We start from the raw sequence: 20,809 nt of genomic DNA on the forward strand, positions 1-20,809 counted from the left end.
GTGGACGGTACACTGTAGATTGGTGAGATCGGTAAGTAGGTATTTTTTCAAAACAGAAATGCAATACGTAACCTCGATATCGAATAAACTAAACGATTCTCGAAACAAAACTATCGAATCGAATCGAATCGAAATTTGAAAGGAAATAATTACCTTCTCGTTGAAAATTCAGCATCGTATTCTCTTTGCAATTCGACCAGCTGATAATAAACCCTATGTCGCCAGTCTTCGTTGCTCGGCAGAATGAAATCCTCCATTTTCTCATCTATCTTGTCATTTTTGTAGCGAAGATTTTTGCATCTTTGTATCCATCTTGCTAGCGAACTCTTACAAACAGAGTTCACAGTTTTCTCACCCTCTACACCATCAACTCTCCTCATCGTCATTGAAAAGCGTTATTTCTTTATTCCATCGATTCTAGAATTCCAGAATTCCAGTAAATGTGTACGAAAAAAGAAAATTTGTAAAAAAAATAACGAGAAACGTACCTTTCGCGTTGAATCCGTTGGTTCGGAGGACGAGCAGAACGATTACTGCAAGGATAAGATTGCGTCGCACCGTCGCGTGTTTCGATAACATCTTGAAATCGTGAAATCGTGAAATCGCGAAGTCTATGCATATCCTAAAATAAGAATCGCAATTCACTAGAAGCTGACAGCGGTAAATCAACATTTTTCACGATTCTTTCGTGCATCATTCCATTTATTCGCTGCCGTGTATCATGTATCGCGGGTAATTGGAACACCGGTTCACGTAAAGGTATCGCAATAACTGATAAGATAGATATCAAAATGTCTTAACTAAAAGCAGTCGATCTGAGAGTCGTGTCTTGCTCGATATTTCGTCCAGTAAAGAATCAAGTGTATCATTTAATAGCCGTAATTTCTTACGCGATCGATGCGATACAATATGCAAATGAGAACAAAGGCACCTTTACAGTTGCGTTAATACATTTTCGCACAAGTGTTAACTGCGGTCAACAACGAAATTAAACAAGACGATATCGACCAAAATGATAGGTACCGGTTCGCAGTATCCGCGCTCATACCACTGATAAGAAGGAAACCAGCGTATGCTCGGTATACTCGTAATTCTTCTAACATCGTTGAAATTAATAGAACCTTTACATAATCATCTATAGCAATTGCCGATGCAGACCTCGTTTGAATAGCAATCGCTACCGTTTCTTCTTTTCTACTCTACCGTAAATTGATGTCCGTAAATTGTCCGTAAATTGATCGAAATCGATCGACAACGTCGAATAATTTATTCGTTAACCAGTCCCATCTATGTACTTACTCTCTTTGTCGATAAAAAGAAATATTTATCAGATAAAGAGTAACCAACGAACAAAGATAGAAATATTAAACAGGTATCCAAGTATGAAATATTATATTTCTTCAACTTGTCAAGTTCGTATCGACAATGTACAAAATTCTATATATCTTGATTCAAATAACAGCGTTGTAAAAATTACAATGTTTCTCGGAAAACTTTATATACCATATTCTTTCTTCACTCGGCTCTTCCTCGTTCCGTTTTCCTTGATCACACACTGCGAGCACATAACATTAATAATAATTCTAAAAGGCACTGCATTTCTTTTCTTTTCTTTTCTTTTCTTTTCTTTTCGATGCGAAACTTACGTTCTTTTTTCTGGTTAGTGGGGTTAATGTGTTAATGCGTTAGTGCGTTAATGCGTTGCTTTTCAATTTCGAAATGCTTGTCAATTTCATCAATTTCAATTCATGCTCTTGTATTTTGTAAATAAATTGTACAACACACGTAGAGTAGACTTTAGATCCAAATTTACGATATCTGCGAATAAAACAAACTTATATTTAATAACAAAATATTTACTTTTCAGTAATCATTAAAATTCCAATGTACATATATTAACCTTCTGGCCTAGCTTTAGGTTTTGGTAATCCAATATCTTGCATGATATCGAACGCGAATGATACGTTATGCACCTTCTGATCATGTGTCTTAGGTGTTAAATGAAAACTACCTAAAGGCACGAAAAAGCCTTCGAGAAGTCCCAATAGAAGCGTTAAAAAAACACCATCGTGGAACTGCGTGTCCAAGTCCGTTACCTCCAAATGTACTTTACTTAAATGCTTGTTAACAAAAGTAATTAGCGACTGAAAAATAATATTAAGCAAGTTGAATGATCGTTCAACTAACTTATTATCTATAGGTCAAATGAAAACGTACTCTTTTAACAACTGCTAATTTATCGGGTCCATCATCGAAAAGTGAGTCGAAAGCGTCGCGTTCGCAACGCATTCCTAGATCGTCGTACGTTGACGTAATTTCTTCTCTGACCGTTTTGTGTATCAATTGGCCATCTTTTTTACGCACGACTACAACTTGAGCGGCTACTCTTTCTGGTAATCTAACAGGTGCGCGAAACTGTCTTGCTAAACCAACCAATAAATGTAAAATAGCAACGATATTCTTTGAATGAACCAACTCTACGCTCCATTTATAAGGAGGATAATGACAAAGTACACGATTAGCAGTTGATAAAACAACAGCCAACTTTTGTTTCTGTCCTTCTTCCGACTGTGTTACTTCCGGTACATCCAATTTCTCTCCTGTTAACTTTTCTGAAATTAATATAACACTTGTACGTGCATACTTACCGAACCTATAACAGTTTTAACAAATTTTATCTTTCTTACATACCTAAAAGCTTCTGCAGTACCTGTCCATCGTACAAATCCTCTGCAATATCTTTTACAATAATCCGTTGATCGGCTAATTCGTCGTTAATCCATTCTATCAAAACAAATATAAGCTCTTTAAGTTTAGAATCTTCTAAAGATCTAGGCTCTATCATGGAACGTTCTTCGTTTTCATCTAACGCGTATTCTTCCGGAGGCATTTCTGGATTAGCAGCATATCCCGGTGAATCAATTGCATATTTTCCTTCTTCCTGTACTTCTTGCACTAGAGGTAAACAAATTCAAAAAGACATAATATCATTTACAAAGCTCTGACTGAGCAATAAAAAAAACTATGTGTATATTATATACATAACATCTATTTAGTCTTACCATATAAGGAAATACTTTCTATAAATTTTTTAAACGAAGCGCAACCAAGATTAACTATGATGTTACGTTCACTGTCATACGATACCTTCTTTAATACGTTTTTTTCGCCCCAATGTGCCAATTTTATCCCAAAAACTCTCTTCTTTTTCATCTTTTTTCGTAGATATGGGTGGTCGCGGAGACTTCGGTCGTGGAGACGCCATCATTCCCTGACAGTCCTGTACATAAATATATACATATATTTACATATAGTTACATAAATAGCTCTCCATGACGTGGGTGACGTCACCAAAGGCTTTATTATGAATGAATGGAAATTCGACCGTCGCGCCATCTGTTGAAAAACGGCGGAAACTACTCGACAACTTATCGACCGATTTTTCAAACCACCGTATGGTCTGGGTACTACGTTACCACAGTTATCCAGGATTTGATTGAAGATTGAAGATTGAAGATTGAAGATGTAAATAGTGTCAGTCGTAATAAATAAACTGCTTGTCTGTAATTATAATCGATAAACAACACGAACGTTAAAATGATATCATTAACGAAATGTTACGAAGCCAACAAAATTATTGTAGCATTAAAAATCAGAAAACTTTCGTTACCGTTCTCTACGGCAAGCAGTACCAACGATGATACAGGTTTCCTTTATAAATGTTTACACTAAACATAATACACATTTTCAATTATCTCACTACTATACTGTTGTTTATTCGTAGAATTTCGAGTGTTGCAATTAATACCAGAAGAGAAGAAAACTGGTCCTAAAAGAAAACATTCGCAACTGTTTGTAATAAATAGATCAACAACTAAGGCTAAAACAATGCCAACAAATCAAAATTGGCAAGCAATTTGGCCTGCTGCGCGAACATTTCATCCTGATGTTGTACCCCTTCCTTTACGACAAGGATATAAAAATTCTAAAGGCATATATCCTGATAAATATGCAAATGCAGAACTTATGAAAATTCCAAACTTTCTACATTTGACTCCACCTGTGATTAAAAAACATTGCGAAGCGTTAAAGAAATTCTGCACAAAATGGCCAAAAGAATTGGAAACAAGCGAAAAATCTGTACAATATTTCCCTATTGAAATATCTACATCTGATTATTGTTATTCTTCTCCTACAATAAGAGAACCTCTTGCCAGAATAGTGACTCTGAGAGTAAAATTATCTTCTTTACATTTAGATGGTCATGCTAAAGATAAAATGCTTAGATTAGTGGGTGATAGATATAATTCTAAAACGGACCAAATAACCATAGTTGCTGACAGATGCCCAACCAGAAAACAAAATTTAGACTATGCTAAATATCTTTTAACAGCTTTATATCATATATCTTGGGTAAGTTACTTAGTACTTTGTTAATAAATAAGAATGAAACAGTTCAACTAGAACTTTTATTTTAAACTTTTATTTTAGCGTATCGAATCATGGGAAGCTGAAAAATCTGAAGATGACATGGAGTATTATTACTGGGATAAACGTAAGAGTAGACAAACTTTAACAGCTGTACATTGTTGGCCCAATTCGCCAACCGATACCAATTACGAGTCGATACCGCATGCAACAGAATATAAAAATGCAGTATCAGAACTGATGAATAACGAAGAAAATCATTTTTTTCTCAATCAGTACAAACAAGCTGTCAAGAATGTGTTAAATATAAAATAACGGAATAAATCTGTATAAAAATGTTACGATATTATTATAATGTTTCATTTAATCGTTCCAACTCATTATCAGTTACATAAATTTGATCGTTTTACGAGTAAAAAGGTGCTAAATACATATTCGTTATCTACTTGCTTAAAAAATAATTTCATCATTTGGTAAAACTTTCAATACTCAACTCTAAATTGCTCAGTACACAGATGTATATTACAAGTTACATACTTATTGTTAGTAATATACAAAATAATATTAAATAGTTTATTGTTATTATTTTTCTTATTACAAGACGGCTTTTTATCCAAGTACGATTAGTTTAGGATACACTAAAGATTTCTTTTTTTATTTATATTTTAGTAAACATATGAAACATTTATCCAGTTTTCGGCGCATTTTTTTACTGGCTTCATAAATAATAATTCTATATGCATTTTATTTTTTTACTACACTAATGCTATTACTAATCGTTATTACTATTATCGTGGTACTCGAGACGAAGGCGGAGCCGCTATCAATCTGTAACAACGAATAAAATTATCTCTCTTTCTAAAGTAGTTGTACCGAATAATTTTTTCTACAAATTATTAAGAGTACATCTACATTATATGTTTACTTTTGTTTACTAATTGGCTTTTGATATGGATGCGTTGTCATCAACCCTCGCCTTTCTTTTTCTCTTACTACTTTCAATGATCTATCTGTATTTTCCTTATCAAGGTTATTTTTTTTAAGTTTATCCGCTTTTAATTTATTTAATATAGCTACACTTCTAGCGCTCATTGTTATGGAATGCGATTTTTGTATGTGTTGTTTGTTCTCTTTTTCTTTGGCTCCTATTGCGCAAGATGTATCTTTATCCCTTGGGAATATTTTTCTTGCTTGTTTTGTAGGCATTTTTATTATATTTATATTATTTTTATCTAAAAGGACACGCTTTTTGACTTTTTCTGTACAATTTACATTATCATCCTCTTCTTCTATGCTTTCTTTTCTTTCTCTCTTTCCTTTTGTTTTCTCATTAAAACTTATATTTCTATCTGTCTGCAGTGTAACAGTTGTATCATTTACTACTACATCGGACACATTGTCTTTCTCTGTAGTAGACGCATTAAACGTGGTATTCAATGTATCTTTAGTACAATTTTGATTTTGATTTTGATCATCTATAGGATATAATGTACATATAGGTACTTTATTATTAAGTGGATCTATCAAATTGGGTATGCTAAGACAAGTCAAGCTATAGAAGCATTCCTCGTGATTAATTGTTTCCATGTCTGACCATTTAATATTTCTTACTCCTTCTAACAATTTGACCAATTGTTTAAACTCTTCTTTCATTGTATCTGTCATTGTTCCATAGCCTCTCATCATATTGTAATAATTTTGTAAAGTTGTACTCATCATTTTAATCATTGAATAATGAGACTGCATTTCACACTGTTGAAGATTATTCACTTTCTTTGCATGTTCATATTGCTGCCGCAATCTAGACTTTTCTATCTCACAAGTTTGTAATGCAATCATGTCTTCGAGCTTTCCAAATTTTTTCGACTTTATATCTATATTTAGTTTTTGTAATTCTGTTTCTATCGAGCATAATTCTTCCCATGCAGCCTCTATTTGTATTTTTAATGAATCTCTTTGTCGTTCAAAATAATGCAACGATTTATTAACTCTTGATTTGCCACTAGTGTTTTGCTCTTCAGGCGTTGAAGCATCAACAGCTGCTGTTAAATTTTGTAATCTCTCATCTGCTGCTTTTTTATACTGAATTCTGCAGCACAATATTTTGTCAGCGCTTTCTAACGAAAGAACCTTCTCATTTAAAACTCTTTTTTTATGAAGCAGTTCGATTAATTTGTTACTAATTGTTAGCGCACATTTATCTATTTCCTCGTCAACCTTACTATCTTTCAATTCCGGCAACATGGGGGTTGATCCACTTTCAAATACCAATAACTTTTGTTTCAAATAATTTATCTCTTTCTTTTGTTCTTCCACCATTTTAATGTACGCAGTTACATGCATCTCGCAAGATATTATATTTTTCTTTATATGAGTTTTAATTTTCTTCGCTCTGTTCGCATATCTTAACGTATTATACGTATCTTCGTAGCTAAAACTAGAGGGTGCAATATTAGCTATCATAACTGTTTGACAATTTCCACCTAATGAATCTTTTAACAGACGTGTTAATTTTGAATCTCTGTATGTTATATGTTTTGCACCATCTGCCAAATTATTAATGCAGTTTCCAAGTGCTAATAACGATTTATTAATATTTGCACCCTCTTTAAACCGTGCTCCTTTGCAGCCTGTAGCAGAAGCTCTTTCAGATCCTGCTAAATCTATCATAGACAGCTTGACTTGTCGTACTTGACCATCCAGTTTGTTAGTAATATTAATGTAAACTTGGAAAACAGCATGACTTCTACTACTTTCCTCGTTTGCATCGGTAGGATGCTGTGTACGATTTTTATTACCCTTTGCCAAAAGTGTCAACAACTCTTCGGCGCTATGTATAGTAATTACTTTAAGACCAGCAATAATTACTCCGTGTCTACCGTCGTCTCTTAAATGCAAAGGTCCAGATTTATGCAGAAGATCTTGTACATTCTCATTATAGATTTCTAAATATGTTACACCCAAATTAAATTCACGATGCTCGCCTTGTTTTTCTATTTGAAAAAATAATTCTGCTACTGTACGATACGTGATACCAGGATCCTGATTATTGCCAAGCATAGTGTGAGTTTTTCCAGCACCCGTTGCTCCGTATGCAAATACAGAACAATTGTAACCATCCAACAAACTAATAATCAAGTCTTTAGTACTTCCTTCGAATACATCAGTATTGTTAGATGACATATCAAATACTTTGTCAAAGATAAATTCCAATTCTTTATTTTGTTTTTTAAGTAGATCACGACCTTTCTGAGCTACGCCGTGATAAAAGAATGGATTTTCCTCTTCTTTCGGATCGAAAATTAACATTTTATCGTCAATGAGTTTTATGATACTTCTACAGTTGCTTTGGAGTTCGCGATCATTCTGCGGTCGTACTCTTACTATTACCTTGATACTTGTTTGCGAACCAGACTCTGTTTGTATTGATAAAGCTGTACTTCCACTTGTACTCGGCCTTGTTCCATTATTTGAAAGTCGTTTCTTTGCCAGTTTTTTGGCTTTATTCGGCGAAAATGCTTTCGCCAAATCTTTCTTATTGAACACCATAGCAGATTCTTTTAATTTAGATTGCAGCACCCATCACCAACCGTTAACAATAAACGAAGTTTTGAAATTCAAATTGTTATACTTTGAAGTTGTCTCTAGAAGCAGTTTGTCCAATCTATTTTTAGTGACTTTATTTTTATTGAATCAAAAGTTACTACTACAAGATAACTAAAACTATGAAGGAATTAGTAACATATTCTTCAATTGTTTATCAATTTCTATATATGTATGTATGTATGTATGTATGTACATACATATGTATTATAATTAGAAGATTTTACTTTCTCTGTTCAAGGAAAGATGTCGCTAAATACCAGTTCCAAAATACATACATACATACTAATACATACGGCACGCAAATGTTCTAAGAATGATAAATACAATGATACTTTAATGTGAACACGTTTGCTGTTAAAAATGTTTTAATAAATTGAAGTTGATAATAAATTCATTCATTCTTATAAATTATTAAATTATTAACCTTTCAACTATCAGACTTTGAACAGAACAAATTTCCATTACCACATTTCCCTACACATGCATGCAAATACATGGTATATTCTTACATATGTATGTACATATATGGTTAAGGAGATAAAAGTATCCTTGGAAAGACATTGAAATGATGAATATGCAACATAACCTGCAAAATGATCAAAATGTAATGTAAAAATAAATGTACAAAAACATGTTACCACAAGTACATTGCAAAATCGCAAAAATAGAATGGTTCTACAAAATATTAGTAGCAATTTAATTAAAACAGTTGCTAATACATATATTAAGCAAAATAAACGAAATAGCAACACATGTATTCAAAGATCATACATGACAATACCACGGCTTACACCTCAAGAGGTAACAAAGATTTATCAAATCAATTTTTAACAACAAATCAAATGTATTAAGTTCTTTGTTATAGGTTACCGCAGTTCTACAAACTAACGAATATACTAAAGAATTTAATGGAGACAGTTCTATAAAGTATTATGATTCAAATCAGTTAGGATCTAATAATCCTATAGAAGATACTCGATCAGAGGCCCAGTGTTTACTTACAAAAGGTATTATGAAAAACTGTACAAACTATGAATGACAATAGACCTTCATATATATGTAAACATATCTTAGAAATAGATTTATTCCAACCATTTTATGTAAATCAAAATACATGTTTATTTCAGGAATATTATTAGGGGTGTTCGATGGCCATGGAGGTAGTACCTGTGCACAAATTGTTTCAAAGAGACTTTTTCATTACATATCAGCTTGTTTGTTACCCACAAAGTTATTAAAACAATATTTAAATACAGTTAACTCCAATAATAAATTAGAACTTCTTCAAACATTCAATGATAAAGTTGAGTTTGTTTCTGAAATTAAAGATTTATATCAAGCAAGTTTTTTAAATTTTGTCAAGGATTTAATAGGAACAGAATGTACAAAAGAATTTCAAATGGAAACAGCTTTAGAAAATGCTTTTCTCAGATTAGACAATGATTTGTCAAATGAAGCACTTTTAAAGTTAGATAAAAATAATGCTGCTAGGACTCTTGCTGTTGCAATGTCTGGTGCTGTAGCTGCTGTTGCGCATATAGACGGTCCACATCTTCATGTTGCTGGAGTGGGTGATTGTCAAGCTGTACTTGGTATATTTTCTGGTATTTATCATTTTCATTGTATCCCTGTTATTTACTAGATAATTTTATTAAATACTTCTTTACTTTTACCACGTATAAATTATAGAAAATGACGGTTGGTCTGCAAAGTTAATGACGGTGGAACATAATACCGACAATCGAGCAGAAGTCGAAAGAATTTTATCAGAACATCCGTTAAATGAAAAATCAACTGTAATTAAAATGGAGAGGCTACTTGGTCAGTTAGTACCCCTGCGTTCACTAGGTGATTTTCGCTATAAGTGGAGTAAAAAAATCATAAAGGAGGTTGTAGTACCGTACTTCGGCGAAGCCGCAATTCCTCCAAATTATCATACTCCCCCGTATTTAACAGCGAAACCAGATGTTAAATATCATAGGTTAACCCCTAGAGATAAATTTCTTATAATAGCAAGTGACGGCCTATGGGATTTGATATCACCTTTACAAGCTGTACGTTTAGTAGGTGAACATATGAGTGGAAAAGTAACATTGAGCCCATTAAGGTTACCTCGAAAAAATATGAAATTATCTGACATAAACAAGATGTTGTTGCAACGTAAAGAAGGCTTAAAGAAGAAACCTCTTGATAGTAATGCGGCGACCCACTTATTGAGAAATGCTCTTGGTGGTACAGAATATGGAATAGACCATGCGAAATTATCACGATTATTAACGTTACCAAGCGAGGTAGGACGAATATTTAGAGACGATATTACAATAACTGTTGTTTATATGGATTCAGAATTTTTAAGACACTGCCCTCCGTAAATACACGAAACGTTTCTATTATATTTATAAGTTTTTCAGCTAATATCATTTTTAAACGAAACGCTATCGAAAACAAATGATATATTAGTGTGTACAGCTTATTATTTATTTAATTAACAATAAAAACAATTTACATGTAAATGGTATTATGCTTATTTGAAATACGTACACATATATATATATATATATATCACATGCTACATATAGTCGCACTCGTTTAATTTAACAAATTATTTAAATTGATTATTCGTAATTTTAATTATCAGAGGAAATGAATATAGCTATCGTAGACGCAAGGTGTTACGAATTTTTAAGCAGAATAAAAATTACAAATAAAAGAAACTGCTAATCGACAGCTGAAATCAAAATATTATTCAGAAATACTTAATAAACCTACATATTGTACAGTTAATTTGTTAGGTACAACTATAGCGATAACTGTAAGTTAAAAAACGCACGGAATTCGTTATACGCGTTTCAACATTTTCTTTGCATTTATGAATATTTAAAAAACAGTCTATAATTTTATTTTTTGCCGACTAAAATCTAACAGCATTTCACTTCAAAATATATATTTCATTCTGTCTCTTGTTCTTTTCCTTTATGTCAATTCTGATAAACAATATTCATGAAAAAACCTCAAGTTTACAATGTTATCATTGTTATTGCGAATTGACTGTTTGAGAAAAAAGAAGGAAAAAATGTACGAAAGTGATTTCATAGAAACACTAGACAGCAATGTCGATAATCAAAAAAGACATAAGGCAAGTGCATGGATAACTGAAAGATACTGTCGAAAGTGTCCAATATCTTTCTTGAATGAGTCTAAATATCAACCTTCTTGCCCAAAATCCTCTTTGAATTTCTCTAACTTGGTCATATCTTCTTCGTTCACCGTAGGACGAGTAGTTGCTAACGATTTTAGCATATCTTTCTAAATATGAAATAAATATTGTTTGTTTAAAAATATAAAATATAAAGTTGTAACTGAATGAGTTGGAAGTGAATGGTTGTACACTTACCATAGTTACGGGAGGTTCATACAATTTGTCACCCTCGACTTCCATCCAACTCATTTCAATAGCGGCTGGATCTCCGGGTGAACATGGCGTTAATAAATCGTCAACGATAATGGAAGGATCTTTCGGCGACGGTCCTCTTACACGTTTAAAATGAGTTGCGGTTTGAACTTGCCTAACTGGCTGCATAAGCGCATCTCGCACAATAATACTTATATCGGCTCCGGAATATCCATCGGTAGCAGCTGCTAATTTTTTAAAGTCTTCTTCTGTGAGATAGTGAGCAGTATTTCCTAAATGAAGTTTAAACATTATAGCACGAGCTTGCTCGTCAGGCAAAGGAATGTAAATCCGCTTTTCAAATCTTCTCCTGATAGCAGAATCCAATACCCATGGTATATTAGTAGCTCCCAATACCAATATACCGTCGTTGTCTGATCCCACACCTGATATATCGATTTAATATATACATATATATATATATATATATATATATATATATATATATATATATATAAGAAAAAATAGTATTACTAAATCATTCGGCTATAAAACAGTTTTGATTACCTTGCATCTGAACCAGGAATTCTGTTTTTATTCTCCTCGCAGACTCTGATTCGTTGTCAGAACGTGACGAACAAAGTGAATCAATTTCGTCGATAAATATAATACTAGGTTTATGTTGACGAGCTAAATCAAACAAATTCTTTACAAGTTTCTCGGATTCTCCAAGCCATTTACTTACTAAATCCGAAGATGAAACAGAAAAAAATGTTGAATTGTTCGCTTCCGTTGCTACAGCTTTCGCCAAATAAGATTTACCGGTACCAGGTGGCTAAAAATATCTTGAAGTTATTTTAAAAATAACTATGAAAAATTATTCATTTTTCTTTACTCAAAAAATTACCCCAAATAATAAAATACCCTTCCATGGGATTCGTTTTCCGGTAAAAAGATGAGGGAAACGTATCGGTAAGATAACAGCTTCCTTTAAAGCCTCCTTAGCCCCATCAAGACCAGCTACATCGCTCCATTTAATATCTGGCTTTTCGATAATTATCGCACCCTCCAATTTAGTTTGAAGTTTCTTCTTTTCAGGATCACTGTCCGTATCACTGTCCCCGCTATCACTTTTCTTATCCTCTGCTTTAGAGTTATCTTCACCTGCTTTTACAGGTTTTTTCTTTTTCTTCAAATATGCTTTCAAGTTTTCAGCTCTTTCCAAATACTGAGTACATTTCGCTCTTATGCTTTCCTTTGCTCTATCTCCTTGCGCTTCATCTGTAAACAACATTAACAATCGTGTAATTTGCTAAATTATAGTAACGTGAATCTAATATTAAAAGAAACCTGACACTGCTCGTACATTTGATAGAGTGTAAGAAATATTCGACTGCATGTTCATACAATCTAAGTGCTTCTTCATAATTTTTATTACGATCTTCTTCTGTTGCTTTGGTAACCAGGTCTATAGCTTTCTGTGTAGTATCAAATGGATTTATAATTGTTAGGGTTAATTTAATAATAAAATAAATATAATGAAAGTAACATGTTTCGGTAACTCACCTGCAATATTGTGCCTAAAGCCATTCTATTAGTTTTAAATCGTACCTAACCTTTGTTTAGACCTAGATTTTTTTAAATATTTACACGATATTTTACCGTCACGATGAGACGTAACGTTCCCAGGAAATAATAAGTAGTTGCCGGGCTCGAAACGGCGACCTACCGCATTGAAAAGGTATCCGGTTAAAACTTCAATTTTTCTGTCGTTTGATAACCTTCAAAATTCAGTTGTCCAACGTCACTACTTGACATATCATGTATCTCACTGACACATACGCTTCCATACACTTCTATGTAAACCAATCTTTGAAGAGTCTCTGCACGACGTTTATGTTCCTTATGGTATGCATACATACATAAGGAATTAAATAAAGTCCTGTTTACAAAACGATCGCTTATATACAAAATAAAAATATCTTTGGTAAATCATAAAGTGTATTCATCGCATATAAATGTCTTCTTGTATGTCCCATGCAAGTATATACGTATATACACACACAACAATATTTAAATAATATAATATGGACGGTAATAACTATAAGACGAATAAAAATGTATTTGATATATTTTTCAATTTTACAATATATAAGTTATTTCCAAAATATTTGTACATTATTTTTAATAAAAAAGCATAAAATATTGTATCTCTTTTCTTTCAATCGTCATGGATCATAGTAAAAATAAAATGTCAAATGAAATCAATTGTACATATGCACTTGCGTACATACATACATACATACATACATGCATACATATATACATATGTATAGATATAGTACTTTCATATTATATTTTGTTTTTGTTTAATTGTTTCTACTTATTTTATAATTATGTAAAGACTATGATTTATTTATTTAGGAAACAGTTCATAAGTATTTTGACATATACATATATACATATATATATATATATATATATATATATAATCGTCTGATACGATGAAAAAAAACAGATCAGTGAATTGCAGTGAATACGCGGCTTACGAAGGCGAACGCATGTGCAACAGCTACCTGTCTACGAAGCACCGAATCCGAAGAGATAAAAACCTCGGGGCTACTGAGAGCTACCGATGGATCTTTTTCTGTGTTTACACCTGTTTCTTATTTTTGTTTCAACACTCGTGTGGGCCTAAATCCTTAAACAGAAAGTTAACTTTATTAGATTCTAACCTAGCAAAATATCGACATACTAAAAATGCGTACTGTGACCATATGATAGAAACATTAATCGAAACTACGAAACTTGGATCATCGTGGTTTAGTAATTGTACATACAATAAGGAAACAACTGAGGAAAAACGTTTGATCTAAGTATGATTTGTTTACTCGTTTCCGATTTCTTATTTTACTCTTTCGCTTCTTATGACAATCTCGCGAAAATTAGGGGTGTGGCTAACCGGTTCTTTATTATTCTAGGCTATGTTCTGAATTTAACTTAATTTTAGATTCTATCTAAGGTTAGGATTTCTATTCATTTTGAAGAATTGTATTTTCATGAATACCCTCCTTATCAGTACATCTTTGTTAATTCTTTATTACTCCTTTTTTTCCTTACAAAAATTTAAAAAATTAAAACATACAGAAGAAATATTAAATAACAAACTTACTTTCTTTGTGATTACCAATTTATGATATTTTCGTACTTTTGTAAAATTTACTTTTACTTTTGCTTAATAATCGATAAAATTAGAATTGCAATAGATAATAAATGTAGAATGATAATCTTTCAGTGTAAAAATTAATAAAATGAATCAACATAAATGGTCACAACTCTATAAATTAATATGCTTTATGTAATTTTTTACGCATATAAGATTTTAGAAACATACTTTGATGGTCCAGAGAATTGTAATAAAAATGCAAATACAGTAAATTTTACATTTGATTAATAATTTTTTTGTAAGTTTCTTACATCCTATATAACAACTTGAAATGAAACAAAATTCCTTTAATCAAGAAAAACATTAATAAATTATTGGTTTTTGTTCAGGTAATACAATAGATTAGACATAAGACAGTGATGTCTGTCCCTTCTTCGTCATCTAATAAAATATCTAATGGTAAACCAGGCGGTACAAGTCCTAGTCCTGTAGAAGGCATTGAGGGTGTTCCAGGACCTAGTTCCTTGGAACCTATGCATTCTTTATTACCGCAAGATGAAGAATCAGAAGATTATGGTGAGGATGGTGAGGAAGAAGAATATGACAGTAGCGAAGAAGAAAGTGAAGTGAGTTCTATTTTTGTATCAAGAGCATGATGCAAAAGCTTGTGTGCATTAACATATTAAAATTAATTTGATTTCAGATCAGTGACACTGGAATGTTCTGTGATGCAGAATGTGAACCCGATCTCGAAAGTAATAATTGTTCGCTATCTACAACACAATCGCAGTCTCTTACACAACAAGTACACAGTCCCATTTTACACACTTGCGTACCCTTGGACGTTGTTCAACCACAAAGAAAACGTAAAAGTGAGACAGAATCGAGTTTACCCTGTAAAAAGCTTAATCCAGAAGATAATAAATCGCATTCAATGTAAATACAGTTTAAAGAACATTATTCGAAATAATTTTTGAAAATAATTCTGGAGATATTTTATAATGCACATGTTTTTTTTTTTTTTTTTTTTTTTTTTCTTTACAGGATCGTTAAAAAATTGGATGAGAAAGGCAAACATATGAGATGCGTTATTCCAACAAAAGATAATCCACCACCTGAAATGAGTAATTGGCTTCTTCAGTTTCAGGTATAAGAAAACTAAATTCTTTGATCAAATAAGTTCTTGCATTCGATTAAAAAGTAGGTACAAATTAAAATTATTAATTATAACTACAGAGGTGGTCAAACGCAGAAAGAATGTTAGCTATAGATGAATTAATTGAACGATGCGAACCAACGCAAGTACGGCACATGATGCAGGTGATCGAGCCTCAGTTTCAAAGAGACTTCATATCATTATTACCGAAAGAATTGGCCTTGTCGGTATTAGCTTTCTTAGAGCCGAGGGATCTTTTACGTGCTGCACAAACATGTCGTAATTGGCGATTTCTCGCTGATGATAATTTGTTGTGGAAAGAAAAATGTAGAGCAGCTGGTATAGAAGACTTGAAAGATTTACCTCCAGTTAAACGTAAGAATTGTAGAAATTCTGGTAATTCTTCTTCACCTTGGAAACAAGCATACATGAGGCAACATAACATAAAGATGAATTGGAGGACAAAGCCAATCCGCACGCCAAAAGTTTTGAAAGGACACGATGATCATGTGATTACCTGCCTTCAGTTTTCCGGTAATCGAATAGTGAGTGGTTCTGACGATAATACTCTGAAAGTGTGGTCCGCCATTACGGGTAAGGTAAGTGAAAAATTAAGATGAATAATTACGAAGTAATATAAATTTCTTACATAGCGGTTGGTTTCCTATTACTTCAGTTTTGTTGATTACCTTTTTATATTTTATCTTATCTTACAGTGCTTACGAACATTAGTTGGACATACTGGTGGGGTATGGTCCTCACAAATGTCCGGTACTACCGTAATCAGTGGTAGTACAGATCGTACTTTAAAAGTGTGGAATGCTGAAACTGGTCAGTGCATTCATACATTGTATGGGCATACCTCAACGGTGAGGTGTATGCATCTGCATGGGAATAAAGTAGTCAGTGGTAGTAGGGACGCTACATTAAGGGTATGGCAAGTGGATACTGGCGAATGTTTACATGTGCTTGTGGGTCATTTGGCAGCTGTTAGATGTGTGCAATACGATGGAAAATTAGTGGTCAGCGGCGCCTATGATTACATGGTCAAAGTTTGGAATCCGGAACGTGAGGAGTGCCTTCATACGTTACAAGGACATACAAATCGTGTTTATTCCCTCCAAGTAAGTATCGTTTAAATTGTACTCAGAAAAAAAAAATCTACCTGTACCACGATAGAGATTACGACGCATAGATATGAAAAAAGATTAACACGTTCTTTGTTTTCTTTTTTGTTTTTGTGTTTGTGTTTATATCAGTTCGATGGTGTACATGTTGTTAGCGGTTCTTTGGATACAAGCATTAGAGTATGGGAAGTTGAAACTGGTGCATGCAGGCATACGTTAATGGGACATCAATCGCTTACTTCGGGAATGGAATTACGTAATAATATTCTAGTATCCGGAAATGCTGATTCAACCGTTAAAGTATGGGATATCGTTAGTGGTCACTGCCTTCAAACTCTTTCTGGTCCAAATAAGCATCAATCTGCTGTTACTTGCCTTCAATTCAACAGTCATTTTGTAATTACTTCGTCCGATGATGGTACCGTGAAACTTTGGGATGTTAAAACTGGTAAGTTTTCATTTGACAATAATTTCTTTAATCAAACTGGTTTTTAATATTTACCCCGTGTATCCTTAGGTGATTTTATAAGAAACTTGGTTGCTCTCGAAAGCGGCGGAAGTGGTGGTGTTGTGTGGAGGATACGTGCAAGTGATACAAAATTGGTGTGTGCAGTGGGTAGCCGTAATGGTACGGAGGAAACCAAACTTCTTGTTCTCGACTTTGATGTAGAGGTAAAATAGTGCACTCTGCGGTGCAAAACTATCCTGCTCTATGACTTCTGTACATATTCGAATTAGGTAGCGTAATCAATCTACTGTACAATGATTCATGTATTACGTGGTGTGATTGTGATAGGAATGTATGTCGGAAACCTGAAAGGAGATCGTAGAAAGTCAAACAATGAATCGATAGTTGTAAATCAGATCTCCAAAATGGTTTAGAACGTTTAAATCGAAGGCATTAATTATATTAATTATGGAGTGTATTATTCGTGGTGTACAAATGTGAGATTTCAAAGACTCAACAAATTAAGAAGAACGAGGAGCTTAACAGTGTATTACTGTATTATTGCTGTTACAAAATCTAAAAGAAGTCGCTGGTAATTTTAAACGGTAACAGCCCATCGTAAACACATTATAATTATACACATAACGATTTGTATGGGCGTTTAGGAAAGTATTTTTAAACTATAAAAAACAAAATTTCGTACTGTATTTATCGAACTTATAGATACAAATGTTGCTTGAAGAATCTCAAATTTTAAAAAAGTAAACAAAAGATTCGAGTGAAGAAAACGAAAGAACGAGAAAGAAAATTGGAATAAATAAATGGTAAATTTAGATAAAACAAAAAAACAAAAAAACGACCAGAGTACTAAGGATATTCTTTATATAATAAGTTCTTCGACTCTGTTGTATTACGTATGACTTATTTAAATTCTTCATTTATGTTGATTAAATTAATTATTATGGGAATTGTGCATAATTTATTGGATAATATAATCAATATTTAATCATTTCTTAATGAAATGAACATTGTTTTCCACTAGATTTATTTCGTTTAATTTGCGCCAACTTTGATTTCATCGTTTAAACTGTTCATGCACAAATGTTCATGTAAAATCATACTATTCTATCTACCTATTTGTCTTTTCGATTTTTAAGAACACGTTTTTTAAACTCATAGCGATTTCTAGCATTTTAATGACGCTAATGTTATGTTACATTAGAAACTAAATCGTTTATGTTGCTCGTTAATCAGAATGTTGGTGAACGTGTTACGTGAAAGGAACAGTTATTCCCTTACTGCAGTCACTTTGAGTACAAAAGAATAAATACACTCAACAGATTTTATTAGTTTTTGTAATAAGTAAATTGTAAAATATGCAAATACGCATTTATTATAATCTCGTTTAGCTATTGATATATATATATATATATATGTGTGTGTGTGTATATATATATATCCATATGCATCAGAAATTTAATATGTCTATGCATTTTAGTATGTTCTCGTTAAACATGTACTTGTAATAAAAACATTACAAATTTGAAGGCACAAAACAAGAATTCCTTAGGGTAATAATAAACACACCCTGTTAAAGCTATAAAACGATGTACAATATTTCGAGTGTTAAGAAAAGAATGATACACAGTATTCATGCAAGATTAATTTACTACTCAGAATTCTTGTATGTACTGAATATTGATCGAGTTCGCCTATATTACATCACAATATATGTATGTAGAGATCTTATTGTTTCCTTAATCAGTTGTACAAATGCAATCTACAACGTAAAGTCTATACTTTTCAATTATCAAATACTTTTTCAAATATTTCATTAATTTTCCACGCGTGACACGTTCAGAGGTCAGTCACTACTATTCATTATTCACCGATTAATTAGACAACCAGGGTTATTCAACATTCGTGATAATAATTTAATTAATTGGATCATCGATATTTAAATAAAATGTATTAATTTTGACATTAGTAACAAGTCTGTTTTTGCCATGGTGCAATAATAAGAGTTGCAAATTTATTCTGTGCAATATGCACGAATCGATTAAACAAAATAATATCAATTATCATGTGTGAATAAATATAGACAAGTTACAATCTGTTTCAGTTTATTGTACATTTTTATAGCAAATCAATTTTTTATACAAACTTTGTCATTATAGGAATTATGTAAGCGAATATGCAAACGCTAGATTCCCGTTGACAATAAGCTTCATAAATTTTAATCCCAATACATAACACAGTTTGTGTAAATGCAATTTTTATTATTGAACCTAGGATATTTTAAGGATCGTGTTTTTATTTGTATATTGCTCAATAGTTTATATTTGTAACAATATGTTATCTGTTGTATCATTTTTTATAAGAAATAGAAAATGTTGCTGCATTTTAAATCCTGTTGTTTTACGCTTTATATCTTAATACATCATACCTTCTAATTAAGTTGTATACAATTTTAATGATGCAATTTTTTTATCTCTGTATATAAATACTATGTGTCAACAATGATAAGAAAAGTACATTCCAAACATGGAACGTGTATCGATTGATCTTTTTTCTGAACATATTTTCTTTCAACACAGTACAGCCCACCGCATCTGCATCGATAAATCAACGTAGCCTCGTCGTCATTTTCTATTTCCAATTCATTAACATGTATTCTAGCATATACTGGAATACACTCGGAATCTAGTTCTACCTGCTTCTGCATAGTATCATATTCTTCTCTTGATTTAGGTTCGCGTAAAACATTCCATGCCTCTAATATATGCTGAAACTTTATATTATTCAACTCCGATGGATTCTTATCTGGATGAAATTTTAAAGCTAACGCATGATATGCACGTTTTATATCCTCGAACGTCGAGTCCTTCGTACAACCTAGTACATCGTAATGATCCATCAAATTCACGTTATATGTTAATGTAAATTATTAAACGCACTAAAAATATAAATCCATGTAATGGTACTGTGTATTTACTTGTACGTAAGTAAGTAAATATGTATGTACAAAGTCGCATTTGAATACATCACATAACCTAACAAATATTTGACTCATTTCTTTCCACGCATATGCAGCAGTGACCCTAAATCACACGACTTGCACGACTGGACCAGACTGGACATGCTTTGTTCTCAAAGGGTTATGATTTTGAAGGTCACAAATAACAGTGACTGCAATCTGTAATCACTGCAGATACCCCCAAGTGATGTTAGGTCTACACGTGCACACCACATTCAATGTGACAGTCGCACCTATTTTACCAGCCCCGTTTTTACCTCATCTTGGACTCAAAACTCAAAATGCACCATTTCTATGCCCTTTGATTCTTTTTTTTTTTCTAGAAATCTGTCAAAATTAACACAAGACTGAAAAATGATTAAAATATTTGTTTCAAAAATTTGTATTTTAAAGAGACCGCCATATTTTTAAAGTTCGGCACCAGCGACATCTGTACAAAAACAGTGGAAA

The 20,809-nt window shown here is 32.6% G+C and overlaps 6 protein-coding genes across 10 annotated transcripts; 3 read left to right on the forward strand and 3 right to left on the reverse strand.

The window, feature by feature from the left end:
• Positions 1-1,375: 1,375 nt before the first annotated feature.
• On the reverse strand, positions 1,376-3,280 carry parvin (beta-parvin). Of its 3 annotated transcripts, XR_004580564.2 has the most exons (6): positions 3,063-3,280; positions 2,692-2,955; positions 2,218-2,612; positions 1,901-2,144; positions 1,647-1,818; positions 1,376-1,555 (listed from the first exon to the last, which is right to left on the reverse strand). XR_004580564.2 is itself a non-coding variant. In XM_034317104.2 (5 exons), exons 1-5 carry the CDS (start codon positions 3,266-3,268, stop codon positions 1,742-1,744), a joined length of 1,101 nt encoding a protein of 366 aa, XP_034172995.1. In that variant the 5' UTR covers positions 3,269-3,280; the 3' UTR covers positions 1,376-1,741. The 3 variants fall into 3 exon arrangements, 2 of the variants coding, with proteins under 2 accessions (XP_034172995.1, XP_034172983.1); XM_034317104.2 differs by having other exon boundaries at positions 1,376-1,818; positions 3,148-3,280; XM_034317092.2 differs by having other exon boundaries at positions 1,376-1,818.
• A 183-nt stretch (positions 3,281-3,463) lies between these two features.
• On the forward strand, positions 3,464-4,775 carry mRpS35 (mitochondrial ribosomal protein S35). The gene is made up of 3 exons (XM_034317131.2): positions 3,464-3,706; positions 3,785-4,413; positions 4,492-4,775. Exons 1-3 carry the CDS (start codon positions 3,598-3,600, stop codon positions 4,741-4,743), a joined length of 990 nt encoding a protein of 329 aa, XP_034173022.2. The 5' UTR covers positions 3,464-3,597; the 3' UTR covers positions 4,744-4,775.
• Positions 4,776-4,806: 31 nt separating this feature from the next.
• LOC117600846 (kinesin-like protein KIF18A) lies at positions 4,807-8,231 on the reverse strand. Its single transcript, XM_034316787.2, has 2 exons — positions 5,354-8,231; positions 4,807-5,256 (listed from the first exon to the last, which is right to left on the reverse strand). The coding sequence occupies exons 1-2, from the start codon at positions 7,975-7,977 to the stop codon at positions 5,217-5,219; spliced, it is 2,664 nt and encodes an 887-aa protein (XP_034172678.2). The 5' UTR covers positions 7,978-8,231; the 3' UTR covers positions 4,807-5,216.
• A 271-nt stretch (positions 8,232-8,502) lies between these two features.
• Pdp (pyruvate dehydrogenase [acetyl-transferring]-phosphatase 1-like protein, mitochondrial) lies at positions 8,503-10,406 on the forward strand. The gene is made up of 4 exons (XM_034317017.2): positions 8,503-8,835; positions 8,900-9,041; positions 9,162-9,638; positions 9,724-10,406. The coding sequence occupies exons 1-4, from the start codon at positions 8,704-8,706 to the stop codon at positions 10,404-10,406; spliced, it is 1,434 nt and encodes a 477-aa protein (XP_034172908.1). The 5' UTR covers positions 8,503-8,703.
• On the reverse strand, positions 9,723-13,345 carry Vps4 (vacuolar protein sorting 4). The gene is made up of 6 exons (XM_034317052.2): positions 12,992-13,345; positions 12,792-12,903; positions 12,333-12,706; positions 11,993-12,260; positions 11,429-11,871; positions 9,723-11,340 (listed from the first exon to the last, which is right to left on the reverse strand). The coding sequence occupies exons 1-6, from the start codon at positions 13,013-13,015 to the stop codon at positions 11,239-11,241; spliced, it is 1,323 nt and encodes a 440-aa protein (XP_034172943.1). The 5' UTR covers positions 13,016-13,345; the 3' UTR covers positions 9,723-11,238.
• Positions 13,346-13,962: 617 nt separating this feature from the next.
• Positions 13,963-20,096, forward strand: ago (F-box and WD-40 domain protein 7). 3 transcript variants are annotated; one of them, XM_034339635.2, is made up of 9 exons: positions 13,963-14,301; positions 14,805-14,889; positions 14,981-15,217; positions 15,295-15,527; positions 15,636-15,738; positions 15,828-16,346; positions 16,464-16,871; positions 17,007-17,322; positions 17,392-20,096. In XM_034339635.2, exons 3-9 carry the CDS (start codon positions 15,011-15,013, stop codon positions 17,553-17,555), a joined length of 1,950 nt encoding a protein of 649 aa, XP_034195526.1. In that variant the 5' UTR covers positions 13,963-14,301; positions 14,805-14,889; positions 14,981-15,010; the 3' UTR covers positions 17,556-20,096. The 3 variants fall into 3 exon arrangements, with proteins under 3 accessions (XP_034195526.1, XP_034195518.1, XP_034195533.1); XM_034339627.2 differs by lacking the exon at positions 14,805-14,889; XM_034339642.2 differs by lacking the exon at positions 13,963-14,301 and having other exon boundaries at positions 14,789-14,889.
• Positions 20,097-20,809: the final 713 nt, after the last annotated feature.

This window comes from Osmia lignaria, chromosome 9 (assembly GCF_051020975.1).
Source record: "Osmia lignaria lignaria isolate PbOS001 chromosome 9, iyOsmLign1, whole genome shotgun sequence".
Taxonomy (NCBI): Eukaryota; Metazoa; Arthropoda; class Insecta; order Hymenoptera; family Megachilidae; genus Osmia; species Osmia lignaria.

Excerpts from the sequence above, each read along its gene's own strand:
- parvin (XM_034317092.2), bottom strand. The coding sequence starts at position 3,213 with ATGAAAAAGAAGAGAGTTTTTGGGATAAAATTGGCACATTGGGGCGAA. Across the intron at positions 2,956-3,062 it reads AGAAAGTATTTCCTTATATG|TGCAAGAAGTACAGGAAGAA; the intron begins GTAAGACTAAAT and ends GTTTACCTCTAG. Across the intron at positions 2,145-2,217 it reads AATTAGCAGTTGTTAAAAGA|TCGCTAATTACTTTTGTTAA; the intron begins GTACGTTTTCAT and ends ATTATTTTTCAG.
- ago (XM_034339635.2), top strand. The coding sequence starts at position 15,011 with ATGTCTGTCCCTTCTTCGTCATCTAATAAAATATCTAATGGTAAACCA. Across the intron at positions 15,218-15,294 it reads GTAGCGAAGAAGAAAGTGAA|ATCAGTGACACTGGAATGTT; the intron begins GTGAGTTCTATT and ends ATTTGATTTCAG. Across the intron at positions 15,528-15,635 it reads GATAATAAATCGCATTCAAT|GATCGTTAAAAAATTGGATG; the intron begins GTAAATACAGTT and ends TTTTCTTTACAG.
- LOC117600846 (XM_034316787.2), bottom strand. The coding sequence starts at position 7,977 with ATGGTGTTCAATAAGAAAGATTTGGCGAAAGCATTTTCGCCGAATAAA. Across the intron at positions 5,257-5,353 it reads AAGCCAATTAGTAAACAAAA|ATTGATAGCGGCTCCGCCTT; the intron begins GTAAACATATAA and ends TCGTTGTTACAG.
- Vps4 (XM_034317052.2), bottom strand. The coding sequence starts at position 13,015 with ATGGCTTTAGGCACAATATTGCAG. Across the intron at positions 12,261-12,332 it reads AGGGTATTTTATTATTTGGG|CCACCTGGTACCGGTAAATC; the intron begins GTAATTTTTTGA and ends AGATATTTTTAG. Across the intron at positions 11,341-11,428 it reads ATGAACCTCCCGTAACTATG|AAAGATATGCTAAAATCGTT; the intron begins GTAAGTGTACAA and ends TTTCATATTTAG.
- mRpS35 (XM_034317131.2), top strand. The coding sequence starts at position 3,598 with ATGATATCATTAACGAAATGTTACGAAGCCAACAAAATTATTGTAGCA. Across the intron at positions 3,707-3,784 it reads CAGTACCAACGATGATACAG|AATTTCGAGTGTTGCAATTA; the intron begins GTTTCCTTTATA and ends GTTTATTCGTAG. Across the intron at positions 4,414-4,491 it reads CTTTATATCATATATCTTGG|CGTATCGAATCATGGGAAGC; the intron begins GTAAGTTACTTA and ends CTTTTATTTTAG.
- Pdp (XM_034317017.2), top strand. The coding sequence starts at position 8,704 with ATGGTTCTACAAAATATTAGTAGCAATTTAATTAAAACAGTTGCTAAT. Across the intron at positions 8,836-8,899 it reads CACGGCTTACACCTCAAGAG|GTTACCGCAGTTCTACAAAC; the intron begins GTAACAAAGATT and ends TCTTTGTTATAG. Across the intron at positions 9,639-9,723 it reads TGTACTTGGTATATTTTCTG|AAAATGACGGTTGGTCTGCA; the intron begins GTATTTATCATT and ends TATAAATTATAG.